At 48.9% G+C, this 17,735-nt stretch overlaps 2 protein-coding genes across 2 annotated transcripts; one reads left to right on the top strand and one right to left on the bottom strand.

Annotated features, from left to right (window-relative positions):
- Positions 1–356: 356 nt before the first annotated feature.
- ATP13A1 (ATPase type 13A1) lies at positions 357–15,023 on the bottom strand. The gene is made up of 26 exons (XM_010568836.1): positions 14,677–15,023; positions 13,857–13,946; positions 13,356–13,546; positions 12,928–13,000; positions 12,451–12,606; positions 12,236–12,305; positions 11,467–11,573; positions 10,697–10,826; positions 10,361–10,416; positions 9,653–9,779; positions 9,240–9,377; positions 8,621–8,741; positions 7,853–8,010; positions 6,878–7,053; positions 6,363–6,473; positions 5,703–5,828; positions 5,267–5,375; positions 4,551–4,750; positions 4,057–4,153; positions 3,439–3,620; positions 2,995–3,109; positions 2,493–2,689; positions 1,914–2,056; positions 1,212–1,323; positions 826–969; positions 357–488 (listed from the first exon to the last, which is right to left on the bottom strand). The coding sequence occupies exons 1-26, from the start codon at positions 15,013–15,015 to the stop codon at positions 378–380; spliced, it is 3,579 nt and encodes a 1,192-aa protein (XP_010567138.1). The 5' UTR covers positions 15,016–15,023; the 3' UTR covers positions 357–377.
- Positions 15,024–15,234: 211 nt separating this feature from the next.
- On the top strand, positions 15,235–17,174 carry CHCHD5 (coiled-coil-helix-coiled-coil-helix domain containing 5). Its single transcript, XM_010568839.1, has 4 exons — positions 15,235–15,279; positions 15,361–15,501; positions 15,610–15,761; positions 16,426–17,174. Coding segments are annotated over exons 1-3 (294 nt in total). The 5' UTR covers positions 15,235–15,277; the 3' UTR covers position 15,761; positions 16,426–17,174.
- The last annotated feature ends 561 nt before the right edge of the window (positions 17,175–17,735 follow it).

Raw genomic sequence — 17,735 nt, forward strand, 5'->3', positions numbered from 1 at the left:
TTATTCCTGCACTTGATCTCACCATCTATTAAAAACACCACAAAGCTTTCAGCCCCACAAAGGAAGTTCCAAACATGTTTCAAAATACATCGATTCTGATTTTAGTTACCAAATTCTGTAAACGTTTCCTTAAACGTTAGGGCAGTACAAAACTCCCGACAGTTGGTAGTACGTCCTGCAAACGTTAAAAAGTCAGGTCTTGTTTCAGAGGTGGCGTCCGCGTGATTTGGAAGAAAGCTTCCCCACGCCTATTTCTGAACAGGATCAGAGTTATTGTCAAAAGAATTAAGGATGATTCTTCTCGTGATGGCAAAACGCGGCCCTGGGTGCTGTCCTTTGTATAGCGCTGCTGGGGGCGAGGGACCTCGGAATCCGTTTCAGGAAGGCACTTTAAGTTTTGCGCTCCCCAGCAGAAACTGCAGAATTCGGTCCACGAGCAAGGCGAGGAAGAAGTCAGCCAGCAACACTTCCGTGATCACAATCTTGAACTAGGAAAACAAACACAACCCATTAGTCCCCGTTCAGCTGCTCCGTCCCCACAGCCTCTGCAGCAACTGCTGAACTAGAGCCTGAACTTCTGGCTTTCACAGCATGCTGTAAAAGTCACTAAATTGTAAAAAAGTGACAGCATGCTGGAAAAAATCCCCACTGCTTCAGCAGGATTGCTACCACATGAACTATGGGGGTAGTTAGTGCTCCTGTGAGCTGTTATCTGCTAAAAACCTTAAGATTCCTCCAGAGTTCCTGAAGACAGGCTCAGACCTCTTCTCCCACTGGAAACCATGCCTAAAATTAAGTAAGCACAGAGAAACGCTGCCTGCTCACCTCAGTAGGGATTTCTACCAAGCCAAACTGTTCATTGAATTCTGGCGAAGAGCCCGTGAGAAGGCCCACGATGGCAAGCCCTGAAAGGACGATGCTCCACAGTAAAGGCTTGTTCTCCTGTAGACTCTCCATAAAAGGATGGCCCTGAAACACAGCAGGGAGAAACGGTGAGCAGAGGTAAGGCTGTACTCATGCACACTAGGGGATGTGGAGCAATTCATGACACAGTTTAGGACAGTTGGCTCATTCCAACTTGGTGCAAAAAGAGGGAGTTTTTCCCTGCAGAGCACTGACAAAATGAGAAGAACGTTGTTTTGTATTATTGCACCTGAATTACAAAATAATTTCTCTGGTGCTGCTGGAGATGTAACCTAAACATGGCTTGCCTTGTAGTTGATAGCAAACGTGGCCATCTGCATTGCCATCGACATGATGTAGACAGTGCTGTTCACAAGGCTGGGCTCAAACTCCTTGTACAGATCCACAAACTCCTCCTGTCTAAAAGGGAACAAAGCTGGAGATCAGTGGACCAGACTCAGAATCACCAGTTTATTTAAACTATGGTTTATTTAAACTACATGCAAGTTTTGTTGGGCAACAACAGTTTGTTCGCAAACTTTGGTGGCTCCCATTAGCAGCAGTCCCACCTCCGACACAAGCATGCTTGCACGGGTGAGAGCAGAGCTGCGGATGCTGCAAGCACAGGTAATCATTGGGTTCTCTTCCACAAAATAAAAATCAAGTGGAAAAAAATTTAGGGTGTGTGTGTGTTTTTCTTCCTAAGCTTTCCAGTAATCCACTCACTGGTGTTATTTCTATTTTCCTTTCCCCGTCCATGTGGGAACTGCAACGTATCACAGACCATATTCCCACTGGTTCCATCGCATCCATGCCACACTGAGCTGCCTGCTGATGCACAACTCAGAAATGCTTTTTCTGGATGCGTCTAACACATGAAACTCCTAACACTTGGCGTGCTTGATAAAGCAGTCGCAGAAAGAGCACTGTGGTGGGGGAAGCCTCTCTCCACCCTCTTGCTTAACAGCAACTGGAGAAAAAATTCCAGTGTCAGAGGAAGGGACACTTACTTGGAATTGCTGCGTGCCTGAGCACCGCGGTACAGGTAAACAAGGCTGAGGAAATGCACGAGGAACTGCAGCAGCACTGTTAGGACCGTGTAAAGGTTAAAGATGTTTGGCAGCGGGCGCTCCTTGGAAAGTGTCTTCAAAGGCTGCAAAAGAAAAGCAAGCAGGGTTGACTGGAACGGTTTTGACCATCTCTAGGCAGTTTTCCAGCAGAATCCAACTAACAATTGTGTTTCTTGGGAAATGCCTGCGAGAATTTCACTTCACGTGTACATGAGACCCACAGCTTAGTCGGTGCAAGTAACAGCCTCAACTGAAGCATTTATCTGCATTACCCTTCCCACCTCTTCCACCAACCTGAACAAAGCTGCCTGCCTGCAATCACAAGATGCTCCCTTAAGCAAGCGCTGGCCTCAGGAGCCCCCCAAACCCAGGGGAGCAAAAAAACCCCATGCCCTCCAGCATTGTGGACTGTTAACTTATTAAAATAAATGGCTTTTTTTGGAGAGAGGCATTCCTTCAGTAATCCTGATATAACTGACATCAGCCAGCCGCTGTTCCAACACACTTTCTTCCCCTTACCTTTGACCTGGAGATGAAAAGGAAGCAGCCAGCCAACAGCAGACCCTGCAGAGTTGCCTGAAAATCACTGAACTTCACCCCTTCCAAGTAGAGGACACTCTGGCTGTAAGCAAGGATCAGGGCGTTCAGGGCAAGGATCTTGAACATTTGGAGTGTTGTCACTAGCGTGCAACGACCTTGCTTGATCACGTGGCAGACTAAGGAGCAAGAGGAAGCAGCATTTGGAAACAAAACAAAACAGGTTCTGGGGCTTTGTCCCTCAGTCCTCTCCTTTTCTGAAGCGGTACAGAGGGAAGCTAAGCCCTCACTGCTCCCGTCCCCATCCAAGAAACCTCCACAGGGTTGCTCCACACAAAAAGGCGGCAAAGCCATGGGTTTGGGGGCACTTCTCACCACCCCACGCCCTCTGTCTTGGCTTCTTTCAAATCTAGACTTACTCCCCTTGGGGAAATGGGACACACGGAGATGGCCACCAACCGTTCAGCTCCCACTACGCACTTACTGCACTGAATGGAAGAGAGCTTGGAGGTAAAGGGGGCTGCAATGCTGGCATCACCCAACTTCACGACTGGTACACGCTCCTCTTCCAAATCCTTCAGGACCTGACTGATCCGCTCCTGCAGACAAATAGGGGAAAGACACAAAGGCAAACCTCATTATCACAACCCGGATCAAAGATGATCTTGTACTATCCTCTCCCACACCCCTGTTCCAAGGGGAGGAGGCTGAGAAGCCTTCATGCTTGCAGCTTTAGCTTGATGGCTGGCTGGAAAAGCAGCACCTTCTCTGCTCAAATCCATTTTACTATTGCAGGATAAGAAGCAAAAAAGCTGGTCTTTTCCCAATACGTCCTGCCATTTCCAGTTCTCATGAATTAGCAGTAAACCAGAGGAGGAACAAAGAACAAGGATAAGTTAACGGGGCTTTTAAACATCTTGTTACCAACCCTCTGAATTGCCAGCTGTTCCTCTCTCTGGGACATGACTCTGTGCTTGGCACCACGGGAGGTGGGCTTCACAGTCCCACTCCCCAGCGATGGCAGGGCAGGCCTCCCATCACTGGGTCCATCTCTGGTTCTCTTCTTCCGTTCGGGCAGTCTCTCAGGAGCATTTGCCAGCAGTGCCACTCCTGTAGGAGTGTAAAAACATTAGCTGCAGGGAAAAAGGCCTGTAATCCCCTTCCTGGCAGAGCATTTTCAACAAGTAGGGATCCCAACTGCAATCTACACCTGGAGTCAGGGGGGCAGGCTAGTTACACAGGGACTTCAGACATGTTACACTTGCTGAAGTAAAGCTTAGTGGAAAAAAACCCCCAAACACATTAGGAATAATCTTTCTTCCAGGAAAACATGTTGGCAGCTAATTCATGCTGCCTGCTGGCGCACACACAGTGAGTATTCCACCAGCGCAGAGATCCTTCTTCTTTATGTTAGTTTATGCCACCAAATGATGTTGGTCAGATTGATCCCAGCCCTCAAAACACCAGAGAAACACTGGTTCTGTGTTTAGGAACACTAGCCAAACTCAGACAGGGGCACACATGAGAGTCCTGCATGTGGACTCACCCACATCTGCATGTTTCAGAGCTCCGACATCATTGGTCCCATCCCCACACATCAGCGTGACATAGCCCAGGCTCTTCAGAGTAGTGATTACAAACTCCTGCAAAAAGAAAGGCATAGTGAGAATGGGCAGCCTGTGTGTTCTGATATGCTGCTGTCTGCACTGGGTTATGCATCTTGGTCAAGTGCTTCTGCTCTACAGGAACTCACTGGCCTCACAGCCAGACTCCAAAAGCTTCACCTTCAGGATCTCTTTTAGGAATGCAGAGCTAGAATGGGCTAACAGGCTCAGGACTCTTCAGGATAACAATGTGGCACACCCTGAGCTCTGGTCCTTGCTGCCTGCTGGCTTAGGTATCAGGAGAGGTTACGCTCGTTTGCTGTAAACAGCTTTAGCATTAATCATGTGCTAGTATCTATGTGGCTCCCAGGCACCACATGAGCCCTGCTGGGAACCCTGCTAAAACTGGGTTTTACCAGCAGCTGAAATCTCTCACCTTCTGCTTTGGCACCACTCTGGCAAACACCTGGATGTGCGGTATGAGTTTCAGCAGCTGCTGTCTGTTCACAGACTGTAGGTGAGAGAGACCTTCCCCAGTTATGCACAGGTCATACCGCTGCGTCAGCTCTCGCAAGGAGTTTGGCAAGATTGGGAGCATGACAGCACCGTCGATGGACTGCCACTGCCAGCTGGAGCCTGGAAAGAGAAGCACGAGCTTGACATGAACATGCCTGAGGTGCCTGGCTGTAAGAAATGCTCCCAGCCACTCTACAGATGCTGACCCTCGCGTTATGGACAGAAGGACCTCCACTTCTTAGGACAGTGACATGCCCACCTCCCACCTAGCTATGGTCTTTATGTGGACTCCCCTTCCCTGCAGTGACATGGCTCTCAGCTTCCCTGGATGGTCTCTGAACCTGCACAGCAAGGAGGCCTTCAAGCTGCCGTTATTTTTGTTATTTTGGTGCTCAGATGGCTTAGTTTTGAGCTGGCAGAGGAAGGTATGTAGCTTGCATAGTACTCCAAGCCAGAAAAGAGAGGGGCAAAGGACAGGGGGTTATCTAGGCTTCTGGAAAGTGAGTAATTTCCATTATCAGCATCAAGCAGCAGTGCTAACAGCACGTGGCTAACTTTGATACAGTGCCCCAGCAGGGCTTTGGCTGCTGTCCTCCAAAACACAGAACAGTTTCCTGCAAGGGATCGGTTGGTTACCTTTGCTCACAGGAGGCTGCAGAATGAGGGTGTGCTCCCTCTGGAGGAAGTGTAGCTCCCGGGCCACATGGCAGGCAGTGAGAGGATTGTCTCCTGTTATCATCACTACCTGAGGGGAAAGCGAGAGAGGTCAAAAATCAGTTCTGGGTAGGCAAGCAGCACTTCACAGGAAGTCTCCTCTACACTTAAGGGTTCTGCCTAGCTTGGACCCTTGTGACATTCCCTATGAGGTGTTGCTCTCTGCAGCACCCCACAGAAATGTTTTCTCTCTGGGCCAGGGCAAATCCCACTGCAAAAGTAACATCATATCCACAAGGTCTCCCTGCCTTCGCCATGGAAAAGCCTTTGCCCTCTTTCCACAAAGGCTTCTGGTACTGAAATTCCACATCCCAAACACCATGGCTACCGGTAAGGCTAGGATGCTGCTGACGCTTACGTGGTGTGATGCGTTCTGGATCTCCCTGATGACGGATTTGGAGTCCGCTTTGAGAGGACAGGAAACCACAATGAATCCAACAAACCTAAGATCACACTCTAAAGCTTCACGTTTCATCTCTCGCACCTGCCAAAGCAAATCAGCAAGCTGAGCGTTACCTGCTGCTTTGTAGCAGGAATCTTGTTTTCCAATGGGCGCTTCCTTGCAATCAGAGCATCACTAGAAACACAACTGGTGCTCTGAGATGCACAGAGCAACCCTGGACCATCCCCAGCTGCTCTAGAAGAAAGGCCTCTTTGGCACAAAGCTCCACAGAGACAGCCCTGAAAAGAGTTACACGTGCCCATCCCCACATAAAACCAGGTTCACAGCTAAGAAGTTCAGTGCTAAGCCTCCTCAGTTGTTACAAGGAAAGAATTGACCCTGCTTTACGAACAGGGAAACAGAAGTATTGATCAATAATGCACAGGAATTCAAAGCTGGGAGCACAATGCAGAGGCTGCGATCTTCCCAGAAGATCCAGATCGTAAAAGCAACACGGTTACAGCAGCTCTGGGCAACCACATCCCAAAAGAGACACCCTCTTCCCCAGCCCTGCTCGCACCATCTCTGTTTCCTTTGACAGGAGCTCAATTTCAAGGCTTAAACAGACAGATATACCTGCTGGTGAGTGAGGTGCCCCAGTTCTTTGTAGCCAAGGGCCAGCACTCTTGCCCCCTCATGTGAAATTTCCGTGTGGACAGCATGGTAGTTGCTTGGGCACTGAGACAACTAGAGAAGGCATGGGGAAAAGCACCATATGAACACAGTTCCAAACACAATTCTGTGGAACATTCCAGCACTTCACATTAAATATTCAGACAGAGGAAAAGAGGCACCTTTGGCAGGGTCCCTCACCATCAAGGGCAAAAGAGTAGATCCCCCAGATTTAGCTCTCTGCTGTCAGCAAAAGCAACAAGGCCAGGAATACATATGGCAAGATACTCGGATCTCACTGGGATTAGACTGAAACTCCCCAGCGGAGTTTATATTCAGGCACTGGCTCGCTGTGCTCTTTTGCAGGATGAAATCCCTATGTCATTCAGGTTCCAGACTGGGCAGGGACAAGCAGAGATGTACAGGGACGAGCACAGGTGCTAGAGAAGGCCCTTCCTCTCCTAGAGAGATGCGCTCACCATTTTGTGTAGCGTCTCTGGGGCCCCTTTCACAGCTGCAATGTAACAGAGATCAGTCGAGCCGATCTTCTCGTACGACGCCAAGACAGACATTCTTTTCAGGGCACTGGCAAAATGAAAGCGCTGGTGAATTTTCAGTCCCTGAGTTTTAATACTTCTGGGGAAAACTTTCTCATCTGGAAACAAACAGATCAGGAAATCCTGAAAGGTTTCTCGGTATCAAAAGCAACAACCCTCCCGTTGGGTCCCAAAGGAACCCATAGGTCACCGAGATAATATGAATTTCCTCTCTTTAGATGCAAGCATACAGAGCTGGAAATTCTCATGCCAACAGTTAAGGGATATAACTGATCAGAACACCTGTGTGCATTAGTACGAACAGCTACGCAGCAGGTTGAACATAATTTGTAGCAGGTAAAAAAACAGAAGCAAAAAAACCACAACAGCATGGGTTTCAGTGGGATAGGTATACAGTATTTCTGGAAGATTTCTACTTTAGTTACCTGTTTGTGAAAGACAGGAAAGCAGAGTAGAAAGCCTCCAAAGAGACTACCAGCAGACCATGCTAAAACCCACACTGTCATGTTTTCACTACTGTGATCTGCGCTAGTCATACCCTGATTTTAGTGAGTCTACACAATCAGAACCAAAAGACACCAACCTGAGCATGCCAGTTGCAGAATGCAGTATCTGCAGTCCTGAGAACGGACTCCTACTATTTGTAGTCCCTCAGACATGCAGTGCAAGGATTTCCACTGCCCCAAACCAGTTCTTGGGACCATACCAGATGGAATTCACTCCGTGCAGAAAGCTGGCATGAGGCATAGGAAACCTCTATAGACTAGATAATGTCAAGCTCAGAACTGACAAAGTGTTATCATCGTCACCTCCTCCAAAAAATCCCACCCCGCAACCCACACCATATATAAACACGGCTCAGGTATCAACCAGGGAGGAGCTGGAATCAGGTTTTACCTTTGGTCAGGGTCCAGTCCACAGCCATCAACATTGCCTTCTCTAATGGATCTCCCACCAGTGTCCCATCATCCAACTGTACAAGTGAGTGGCAAGTAGCAATCGCTCGGTGGGTTTCTACAGGAATGTCAGATACTGGTGTCACTTCCTTCCCATCCCTGCAGCATAAAAAAGACTGCCCATGTTAACAGACCCATTCACATTATCTCAGACAAATTCTGGAATTTTTCCCAGCCAAAAATTCCTACTCTAATACAGTAAACAGTGGAGCTTCTCATGACGAGATCAAAGCCATAGAAAATTTGGCGCTGTCTCAACTACAAACAGTGCCAAAGCCCATAATTTTTGCCAGTCCTCCAAAGCAAACTTGATTCAAGAACACTCAAAGTAGAGGCCTGAACTAACACATTTAAATAACTGCAGAATCAAAGGGCCAAGACATCTCTCTGCTGTGGCATCTAGCCTTCAAGCACAGTTCATTACGGCAGTGACATGAGAAGGCAGGATGCTACTGCACAGAGAAGCAGCAAAGATCTCAGTTACATAAAAACCCTGTGCAAGAAGTCCCCCAAGACGATTAAATTCAGAAGTCCTGAGCCCATAAGTGTTGTTGCCAGAGACCAACAACCCTCTCTCCTTCCAGTTCAATCCACTTCTTTCACTCTCTGAATCCCTCTTCTATCTTCTCTTCCTTACTGGAATGTGATCACACAGTGCTCAAAGCCCAGACCACAGCAAATCATATAATGAAAATCACCCAGGACCTACCTGAGCCCAGCTACTCCTCTCACTACAAGGTGATCGCTGGTTAACGTGCCGGTTTTGTCAAAACAGCAAACTTGAACTTTGCCTGCAAAGGGGATGCGGAAGGGCTCTGTACAGTACACGTCTAGAAGAGAGGAGAGGAAATTCTGTGAGAGATCAGCTACAACAAAGCCAGGACAGGACACTCAGTGGCTTTAATCACAAGACAGGAGCTATCAACACGGTGCTGATAGAGTTAATGAACCCAAAACTCCCCATTCTGAATTTCTGTGGCATTTGAAACCAGAAGAGACCCCAAGTTGTAGCAATGACGTAGTCCAACACAGAAGTCATTGGCCTCCCTATTCCATATATAGGAGCCTGCTCAGTGCAGAACTGCAGGACTGTTGAGCAAGCAGTTCCCTCCTACACTTGATTTAGGACCCACTTCAAGGCACACAACTCCTAAGTTCTTTGAGGTTTAATCCCCCTCATATACACCAGCACCAAACCCATACTGTTACTAGGTAGAAACTGAGGACACTACAGTCATTTCACACTCATTTCCTCACCAACATCCCCACAGTTCCAGACACAAGAAAGCAGTCCTATTTTTGTTTCTGTGTTTAGGCTTGGTACTTACAGAGCTTGGCCAAGGCAATGAGGGAGGTGTTGACAGCCAGAGAGAGCTCAATGGGAAGTTCAGGTGGAACAACCGAAGTCAGTATTAAAGTACACTCCAGGAAGAGCTTGTAACGGTTCCTGCTAGGATCCTTGGTGCCTACGGAATGAGACAGAAGACCTGTATACCTCCTCATCCTCAGGCTGTGTGCCCCACAGAACTAAGATGAGTACCACAAAGAAGCTCACCTACCTAGGAAGGGCTGTGGGAGGGCAAGAAAAGCATCCAGAATGCAGTGTGGGCCCCTACACTGAAACACTGGCGCAGCCCAACCCAGCTATTGTAACTCTCAGAAATTACGTCAACTGTCCTTCCCACAAGCTTTGGTACAAGTCCTGTGTAGAGACCTGGAAAGAGGCAAGAAGAAATCTCACCTTCAATCCAGACGTATGCTGCAGCAGCAATGGCAAAGACCAGCAGGAACAGGATGAAAATGAAGGTCTCTAAGTTATTGGCTGTCACTCTCTTCACCCCAAAGAGGATTGTACGTAGCAATTTCCCCTGAGAAGAACAGCCTTCAGTGCAAGAAGCTATCTCTGCAGCATGCAGTAGTTTGTTAAAAATATGTATGACATCCAATTTTAAAATTACACTCTGGTGTTTTGGTGCCAGAGCCTGAAACTTATTCCCATTCCTGTAATTAATCTGTTAAAAACCCTAAACCTGTTCCTAAGTCACTTAAGTTGATGATTTCTTTGAAGCAGTCTTCAATTTTCAATTGAAAAAGCTCACGTTCACACCTCCAGTCTCTACAAACACACTCAAATGCCCTTTCCTAACAATTATCATTACAGAAACAGGGATAACCAGGAGCTGTAGTATACACATAGTGTGGCCAGTCACAACAGGAACCCTGAATCCTGACTCCCAGGCTTCTGCACCAAACATCAGACTACTTATTTGACACACAGAGAAGAGACCAACCTTATTTATTCCTCTTCCAAACAAAAAAGTAATTTTAATGCCCTGATTTATATTTCCCCACTGTGGTACTTCATAAGGATTTCCTGACAGCGAAGCACTGAACGACACAACCAACGTCATCGACAAGACAGAGGTGAGAAGGCATGTTCACATCTTACCTGAGATGTGTTGAAGCCGGTCCTCAGAACATACGCCACACACCCATTATCGACAGCTGGAACAGGAGCAGGAATGAAAACAGTAAGCTTACGGAAATCCTTTATAGGCTTATCACAGACAGAATACACTCGAAGCTACGCCCTCCTCTCACTTACGAGGGGACATAGTCAACTTCAACAGAATATCACAGCGGTCCAATAATCACAGTAAACTGTTAGTGACAGAACCAAGGAGAATGACTCAATGCCATCCTCCAAAAGTTGCATCAAGCCTTCTAAAATAAATCTGTGAGCGCGTGATGTGCCCTCTCCAAGGGCATTTGTGCAGGTACATACGTTTCAGTCCTGTGCTAGCTTTCTGGGGCGGGATGTGCTGCACCACTTTTGTTCCGCCAAATATGATGTGTAACCGGGAATCTGTCTGCATGTCCAGGACGTGCTCTGGACTGAGATCCTCCACAGGCTCCTGCAGAACAACGTTCACGTCTCAGATTCACAGCTATCAACAAGTAAACTTCAAGTGTTCCTTTCTGTTCTTATCCCAAAAGATGTTCTTAGCTTCACGTCAGCTGAAGGTGGCCTGAACTGAATCTAGACCTTTACACGCCACTCAACTCCTGATCAGTCTGTGTTTAGAGCCTGGCACCTGTGGAAATTCTGGTTTCAGGGGACTAGTTCACCCTTGGCACGCTGAATTCAGCAAGGGAGGCTCTGCAAGCATTACTTTAGCATTTTTAAGTCACCCACTGGCACAAAAAGAAGGAAGATTCAGGGTTTTGAAGTGCTTTACACTTGTTCCTCCTCCCACCTCTACCCAGCCAAAGGAATCCAGACTGGGGAATGTGTAGGAGGGCGATGCCATGCCCACATGACGGAGTTCAGACCCAAAGGCTGGAGACACTGCCAGACAAAACAGACATTTCTGTTTCTCATTTACCAGAGACCATCAATCACTGATAGGGAGCTGACAACAAACAGACCAGGTTGCCTGGGCCAGCATTCGCACAAAGAGATTAATTTGCACTCGCAAATGCTGCAGTGGCTTGAGTATTTTTGCTCTTCCAGGTTGCAACAAAGGGACAGCACAGGGGACACTTCACACAGACCTTCATCTGTGGCACAGACTCCCCCGTCAGCATAGCTTCATCTACAATACACCTTCCACGTAACAGCAGCACATCACACGGCACTAGATTTTCATGAGGAGATCGGCCTGCAATTAATATGTTAAAACTGAGAAGAAGCTCAAAAGCAGAAGTGACTATTGTTTGACTATTTGTCTGGCAGGGCACAGCTCTCCTTCAGTTTAGCTGAGATACAGGAGATTCCTAAAGCTTCAAACCTCTCATGGGCTGCCAAGTCTAGCACAGCACGGACCGACTCAGCACTGCTGAGAACCGAAAGGGTTTGAAGGTTATTAAGTCTCTATTGAGAACAGAAGAGTTTAAAATCAAGTCACTTGGTTCTCATTGCCACTCAGGCTTCAAAGACTGGCACCACATCCTGGGCTAATACAACCTTAAAAAGGAGAGCAGGGTTAAGAGAGAGATCTGCCCTTCCCCTTTCTATTCTAGGAAGATATTGTCAGGAGGAAGGGAACTCTTCATCTTCACAATCCTAAGCTGAAAAATCTGAGGATGATTTATCTAGGTATTTACCTTTCTTCAAGAGAGCTAGCAGGTCCAAGAGATCCAGCCCAAGGATTAATCTCTTGGACCCTTGAATTGTGACACCTATGAATCAAAGTCCTCAAAAGCACCCAACCAAGACTGTTAAGATTTTTATGCCTAATTCAATTCACTGCACAACTTAACAGACCAGAAAAAATCAAAAGCTTATTTAAAATCAGATTACAACCATCATGCAAGTCATTACCAATGGAAACGATGTCCCCTGGAATAATCTCATCACTGGAAATGGGGCGCCACTTGCGGTTTCTGTAAACCTGTAGAAAAAACCAAACCACTTTGAGAAGCCCTGCATGCGTCAGAAGAGGTTCAGAGGAAAAGGATGGGAAAAAGGAACAGCAAGTCAGCTAAAAGACAGCTACATCAAAAATTTAATGCATAATCCTCTCTGGTTCCAATTACCTGGATCATGTACGGCTTGTTGCCCATTTTTCGAATCTCCGACATGTTCCTCATTTGCTGCTGGACCAGAGAAGCTTCAAACGCAACCAACATGGAGAGGGTGAAAACACTGTAATACCAGTATTCATCCAGGCACCACAAACCCACACAGAACACCTGTGGGGAGGACACGGAAGTTATTCTAATCTCACTCAGAAAACAAAAGCCTTCAAGTTCTAGGAATTTATGTTTTTTTAAGTTAACTTGGTATACACTTAATAGTAGCAAGCCAGAAAACCAGAAAGTCACAGTAAAGCATTAGGGAGAAACAGGGTCACTCCCAGCAGTAAAACCAGTATTACAGTGCAAGAACAGCATCTACTCCTGGTTTTAGAAAGCTGCCAGCTGGTTTATGGCTCTCAAGCCAGGATTGTAAGGAATCCTCTCATTTTTTAGCAGGGAGAAGTACTTACAGCTCTTTTTGTTTGTTCATTTTACCTGAAAGACGAAGAATGGAGCTGTAGCTCTTTCTTTAAAGAGTTCCAAGAACTCCGGCACCACCATCTCAGCCCTGGGAAAGAATTGAATCCTTATTAACCTAAACATTCAAGACTCTCAGCAAAAGCCCAACCCAAAAGCCATCTGCAGCCTCTGGCGTCAGAGCAGGTTCTACTCCAGAACGTCCACAATCTCCCTGTTTCAATGACTTTGATTCAGTTAATTTGTTATATGCAATTAATCTGCACCTATAGACCACGCTGGAGAAAACCCCTCGGTCCAATACTGTTCTCTATCCTTAAAGGAATTTAAAGCAAGTGCCGGGAGTAATTGAAACGTAAAAACCAGGACCAGAACTGTGGTTCAAAAACGCTGTTCCTGACATGCTGGGATACTTTGGCAAAGTGAGGTCTGCCTGGAAAACTTACTTGTTTGTACCGTATTTCTTCTCAGCTGCTCGAATATCTTTGTCCTCCTGATAGCCTCGGGCATTCTGGTAGTAACAAAGGGGATGTTCCACAGGGAAAGCTACAGGAAGAAACTGTTTCTTGCCGTCTATCTCATATGAATATTTGATTTTCTGAAATTCAAAGGAAAGAGCTTCCTGCCCATCCTCACCCTGCAGAAAGGGGGGAAAAAAACAACCAGTTGAAGACACGCCAAAGGCTTCACTCCCCACATAATCTGGCCTGAAGAAGGAAAGAAACCCCAGTCCCTTACATCTCTAGTTATTGTACGACTCTGCTTGTGGTACACGCACCAGGAAACACCGTGCAATCTTTAACATTCCCACTTGTGACTGACCACAACTGATTTTTCCTTAATTACTTAAGTTAAAAGCTAACAAACTGCAGGCTGAAGTAGCACGATGCAGCGGCTCCCTGGCATGTGACAGATGTCAGTTCTGCTCCAGACAGCGGGATCCTTACCTGGTCTCGGTGGAGTGGCACTAGTTCTACTGATCCGTTATTTGGGGTTGGCACAACTTTAGCCAATGTGGCTTTCTTAGGACAAGGTTCCTGAAATGCAAACAAGACATGCTTTGTAAAGCGGGTCACAGACCCTGAGTTTCAACGAGTCGGGAGGAATCCTTGCCAGACTGCATTAAGACATGTGGACAAAAGAGCCGGGTGCTTTTGCGGAGCCGTTGCGAGAATCAAAGACGCTCCCATTAACACAATCCATTCCCCAAATCATACCTTACCACTGAAGGAAGGATATTCAGTACCTCACTTGCATTTAAGACATATACAGCTGCCAGTAAGACGTGGTTACAACAGCAACTGCAAAAATGGGAACCAGTGAGTCCACTGTCCAAAGACGGAACAATCGACACTAGCAAAGGCAGTCGGCTCCTGCCCTGAACACTCAACTCCCCCCAGGCTGCCTGCATGCAGACACATTGCTGGACTCCCCGACACTGCGCCGGGGCCTGCCAAAGGCACGCATCTCTCCTTCCCGCCTGCCAGCAGGCAGCCACCCTGCCCCAGCCCAGCTCAAGGGAAATGCACTTCTGTGCAAAGCGTCTCCTCAAGCCCCTCACCCTCTCTCATCGCGCCTGCAAAGCTTCCTTCCTCTGCCACATCACAAGAAACATATTCTGCACACCCCCCCCAAGAAACTGAACGCCTCCGCGCTCTCAGCCGCCCCCGCACGACAGGGGAGCCCGCGGGGAAGGGCAGGAGCCTCCCCGCGCTGCTCGGGAGCAGCCCCGGCGGGTTCTCCAACACCGGCAGCCCCGGGACTCACCCGGACGCAGGTAAGGGCGCAGTGAGCGTGCACCGACCACAGCCCCGAGAGAGCCGTCAGCAGATGGACGACACCGATGGCGGCGAGCGCCAGCAATGCGGCTTCGGGGGGCGCGGGGCCCGGTCCCGGTTTCGGGCCCTCCTCCTCCACCGTCGCGGCGGCCGTCGCCTCACCCCACGCCGCCCATACGCGCGGTCCCCACAGCCACAACCAGGCCGGGTAGAGCCCCGCCACGAAGGGCAACACGGTGCCGTGAAGAAGCCTCGGCCGCCGGCGGTAAAGCGTCACCGACGAGACCAGCTCGTCCACGGGACCGGGAGCCGGACCGGCCGCCGCCATCTTCCGAGAAACCGCAAACGACATACTTCCGCTTCCGGCGGGGGGGCTCGCACGCGGCATCCGGCGCCTGCGCAGTGGTTAGGTTGAGCTCCGCCCCGCCCCCCCCCCGCCGCAGCTGCGCATGCGTCGAGCCGCGGAGGGGGTGTGACGGGCGGCTGCACATGCGCAGCCGCCGACCCCCCATGGTTCGACGCATGCGCAGTTGCCGTAGAGCGGTGGCCGCGCATGCGCACAGGGGTAAGAGTGCCCGGTGCTTGGCGGCATGTGAGTAGTGGGCGGCGGCGGCGACCGGGCCGGTTTAGGCCGCGTTGCCTCCACTGTATTAATTTTACTGTTTCCCCGCAGGCAGGCGGCTTTGGAGATTACGGCACGTTACTGCCGCAACGAGATGGAGCAGTACGGGCGGTGCGTGGCCGCCAGCCCGGCCTCTTGGCAACGCGACTGTCACCGTCTCCGCCTCAGTATGTCCCGCTGCGCCGCCGCTCAGTGAGTGCGGGAGGGGTGGGATGGGGTCAGGGATGGGGCTGAGACCGGGTTAGGCCTCTCGGGTTGGATCTCAGAGCGGGAGCTGAGGGTCCGGTGTTGTTTTTGCAGCCCCATCGTGCAGCAGATTCGCCAGGACTGCGCGGAGCCGTTCGCCGCCTTCGAGCAGTGCCTGAAGGAAAACCAAGCCTCCGTCATGAACTGCAGCGACCACGTCAACGCCTTCCTGCTCTGCGCTGACCAGGTGAAGCCCTCCACGTGAGGTAAGCGTCAGGCTGCAGAGCAGGGTTGCTTTCTCTCTAGACCTGCGGTCCAGAGCCCTCCTGCTGACGGCTACTCACCACATCTGCTTGGGAGCTGCTCATTTAAGCGGCTGGAGCAAAATAGTACAGCCCCGCGTACGCGTAGACCCGCTTTTTTCTCTAACCCACCTTCCCTTCCTGTCTCAGAAAAATATAGAGCACAGCCAGGAAGTTTACTTGGGCTAGAAGTGTGGTAATTCATTGGTGTGGATTGCCAGGGGCTGTAAGCGATGTGTGTGTGGCCATTATGGGCGTGAATGCAACAGTGTTTTTCTCCAGATGGGTTGGTCATTCTCAGTGTTGGACTAAGCCGATACCCTGTGGGAGAAAAGCAGTCTTGCTGAGGTGAAGTCAGGATTTTCGTCCACATCTGGTCATCGGTTTGTACAGTAATACATACAGAATGGTGGTGTTGGGGTAGGTCAGCTTGCAGTGCTCTGCAAAAGATCTTGTAAACTTCTATGGAGCAACATTAAAGTAAATAAGATGTTGTTAAGTATGTAGAAATCACCTGAATGCAACATACTCCCATGACCTGACGTGGTAACCTACTGTACCTCATAACTAGGGTGCTGCGTACGCACAGAGCCTACCTGATGCTTTTATTTGTGCTGTTTTTTCATAGGGGAGCCTTGGAATTACAATTCCTCTTCAGGGTGAATGACAAGTCTTCCTGTACTCTGGAGTATCGTTCCAATGCTTCGTTGGGTTGGTTTTTCCCCTCTGAAAAACGAAGCGCAGCCCTGCGATGTGGTTTTCTTGGTTCTGGTCATGCTACGCTTGTCTCCAGCAGAGTGCTGGACTCTGACTGGGATGTCAGAGCATTCGTGATCCATCGGCACTCGTGTGCTGGTAACGCTGGGTTTTGTATGCTGAGTTGCCTCTAAAAACTTTATAAGTAAATTACAGAACTGTGTTGAAGCGACACCAAAGGATCAGCAGCAGCCTGCAGATGTGCTTGAACAGGAACCGAAAACTAAAATCAGCCCTTGCCTCTTTTTCTGCAGTCTGTATTCTTCAACAGTTCCTTTGATAATTAAGCATAATATTTTCCTTCGTCCCAGTAAAAACCCCCACTTTTCAAGATCCAAAGCCAGTTCTGGCTTTTCCCACTGATGATGGAAGCTGCTTTCTGAGCTGGACTGACTACAGGAACATTTCTCTGACCATAAATGTTCCAGCATGACCCACTTGAAAACATCCTATGTGGCTCCCAGTTTTGGGGGTGGTATGAGGGGTTGTAGCCCCAGGCCTTCTGCTGGTTTAGAACAGCAGAGGGAGTCTTCCCGCCGGCAGAGACGGCAGAAAAACTGCAGATTTCAGAGCACTGACTGCTCTGTTGACAGCGCAGCAGAGATCTTCCGATGCAGGGGGGTGGGGGGGCTCCTCCGTTGTTCTTACACGGGGGAACAAAGAGCCCAGCTCTAAGGAGAGGTGGTTTCTGGGCTGTCACTAGTGGAAAAAAAAAATTAAACAATAAAAGAAACAGTAGATGGTCTAACGAGGAGTGGATTAAGACCCAGGGCTTAAGACCTGCGATCGCATCTGCGGAGGGAGAGTTTGGGGGTGCTACGACCTTGGGCCATTGGGTCTACTCCAGTGTGCCATGCCTGAGTCTGTTTAATGTGCTGCCTGTTAAGTGGGACTGAGAATCTCTCCCAGCAAAAGTTTAAACCTTGGAAAGTCCTTTGGGGTACTTGAGACCAGGTTCAGGGAAGGAGAAATGAGCTTCTACGACCTAGTTATACAAATGCAGCCTCGAAGGAACAGCTTTGCAGCTGTCCATAGTAGGAACTTGGTCTTCTGGAAGAGTTACTGGGAACCATAAACCAAAATTTTCCAGAAGTATGCAGGGAGCAGACGACACACAGAAACTATTGTGTACAGCACCAGCGGAGTCTTTGTTTGAAAGCGCAGCACAGCTTTGCTGTGTTT

The sequence above is a fragment of the Haliaeetus leucocephalus genome, unplaced genomic scaffold, assembly GCF_000737465.1.
Source record: "Haliaeetus leucocephalus isolate CR32 unplaced genomic scaffold, Haliaeetus_leucocephalus-4.0 Scaffold260, whole genome shotgun sequence".
NCBI lineage: Eukaryota > Metazoa > Chordata > Aves > Accipitriformes > Accipitridae > Haliaeetus > Haliaeetus leucocephalus.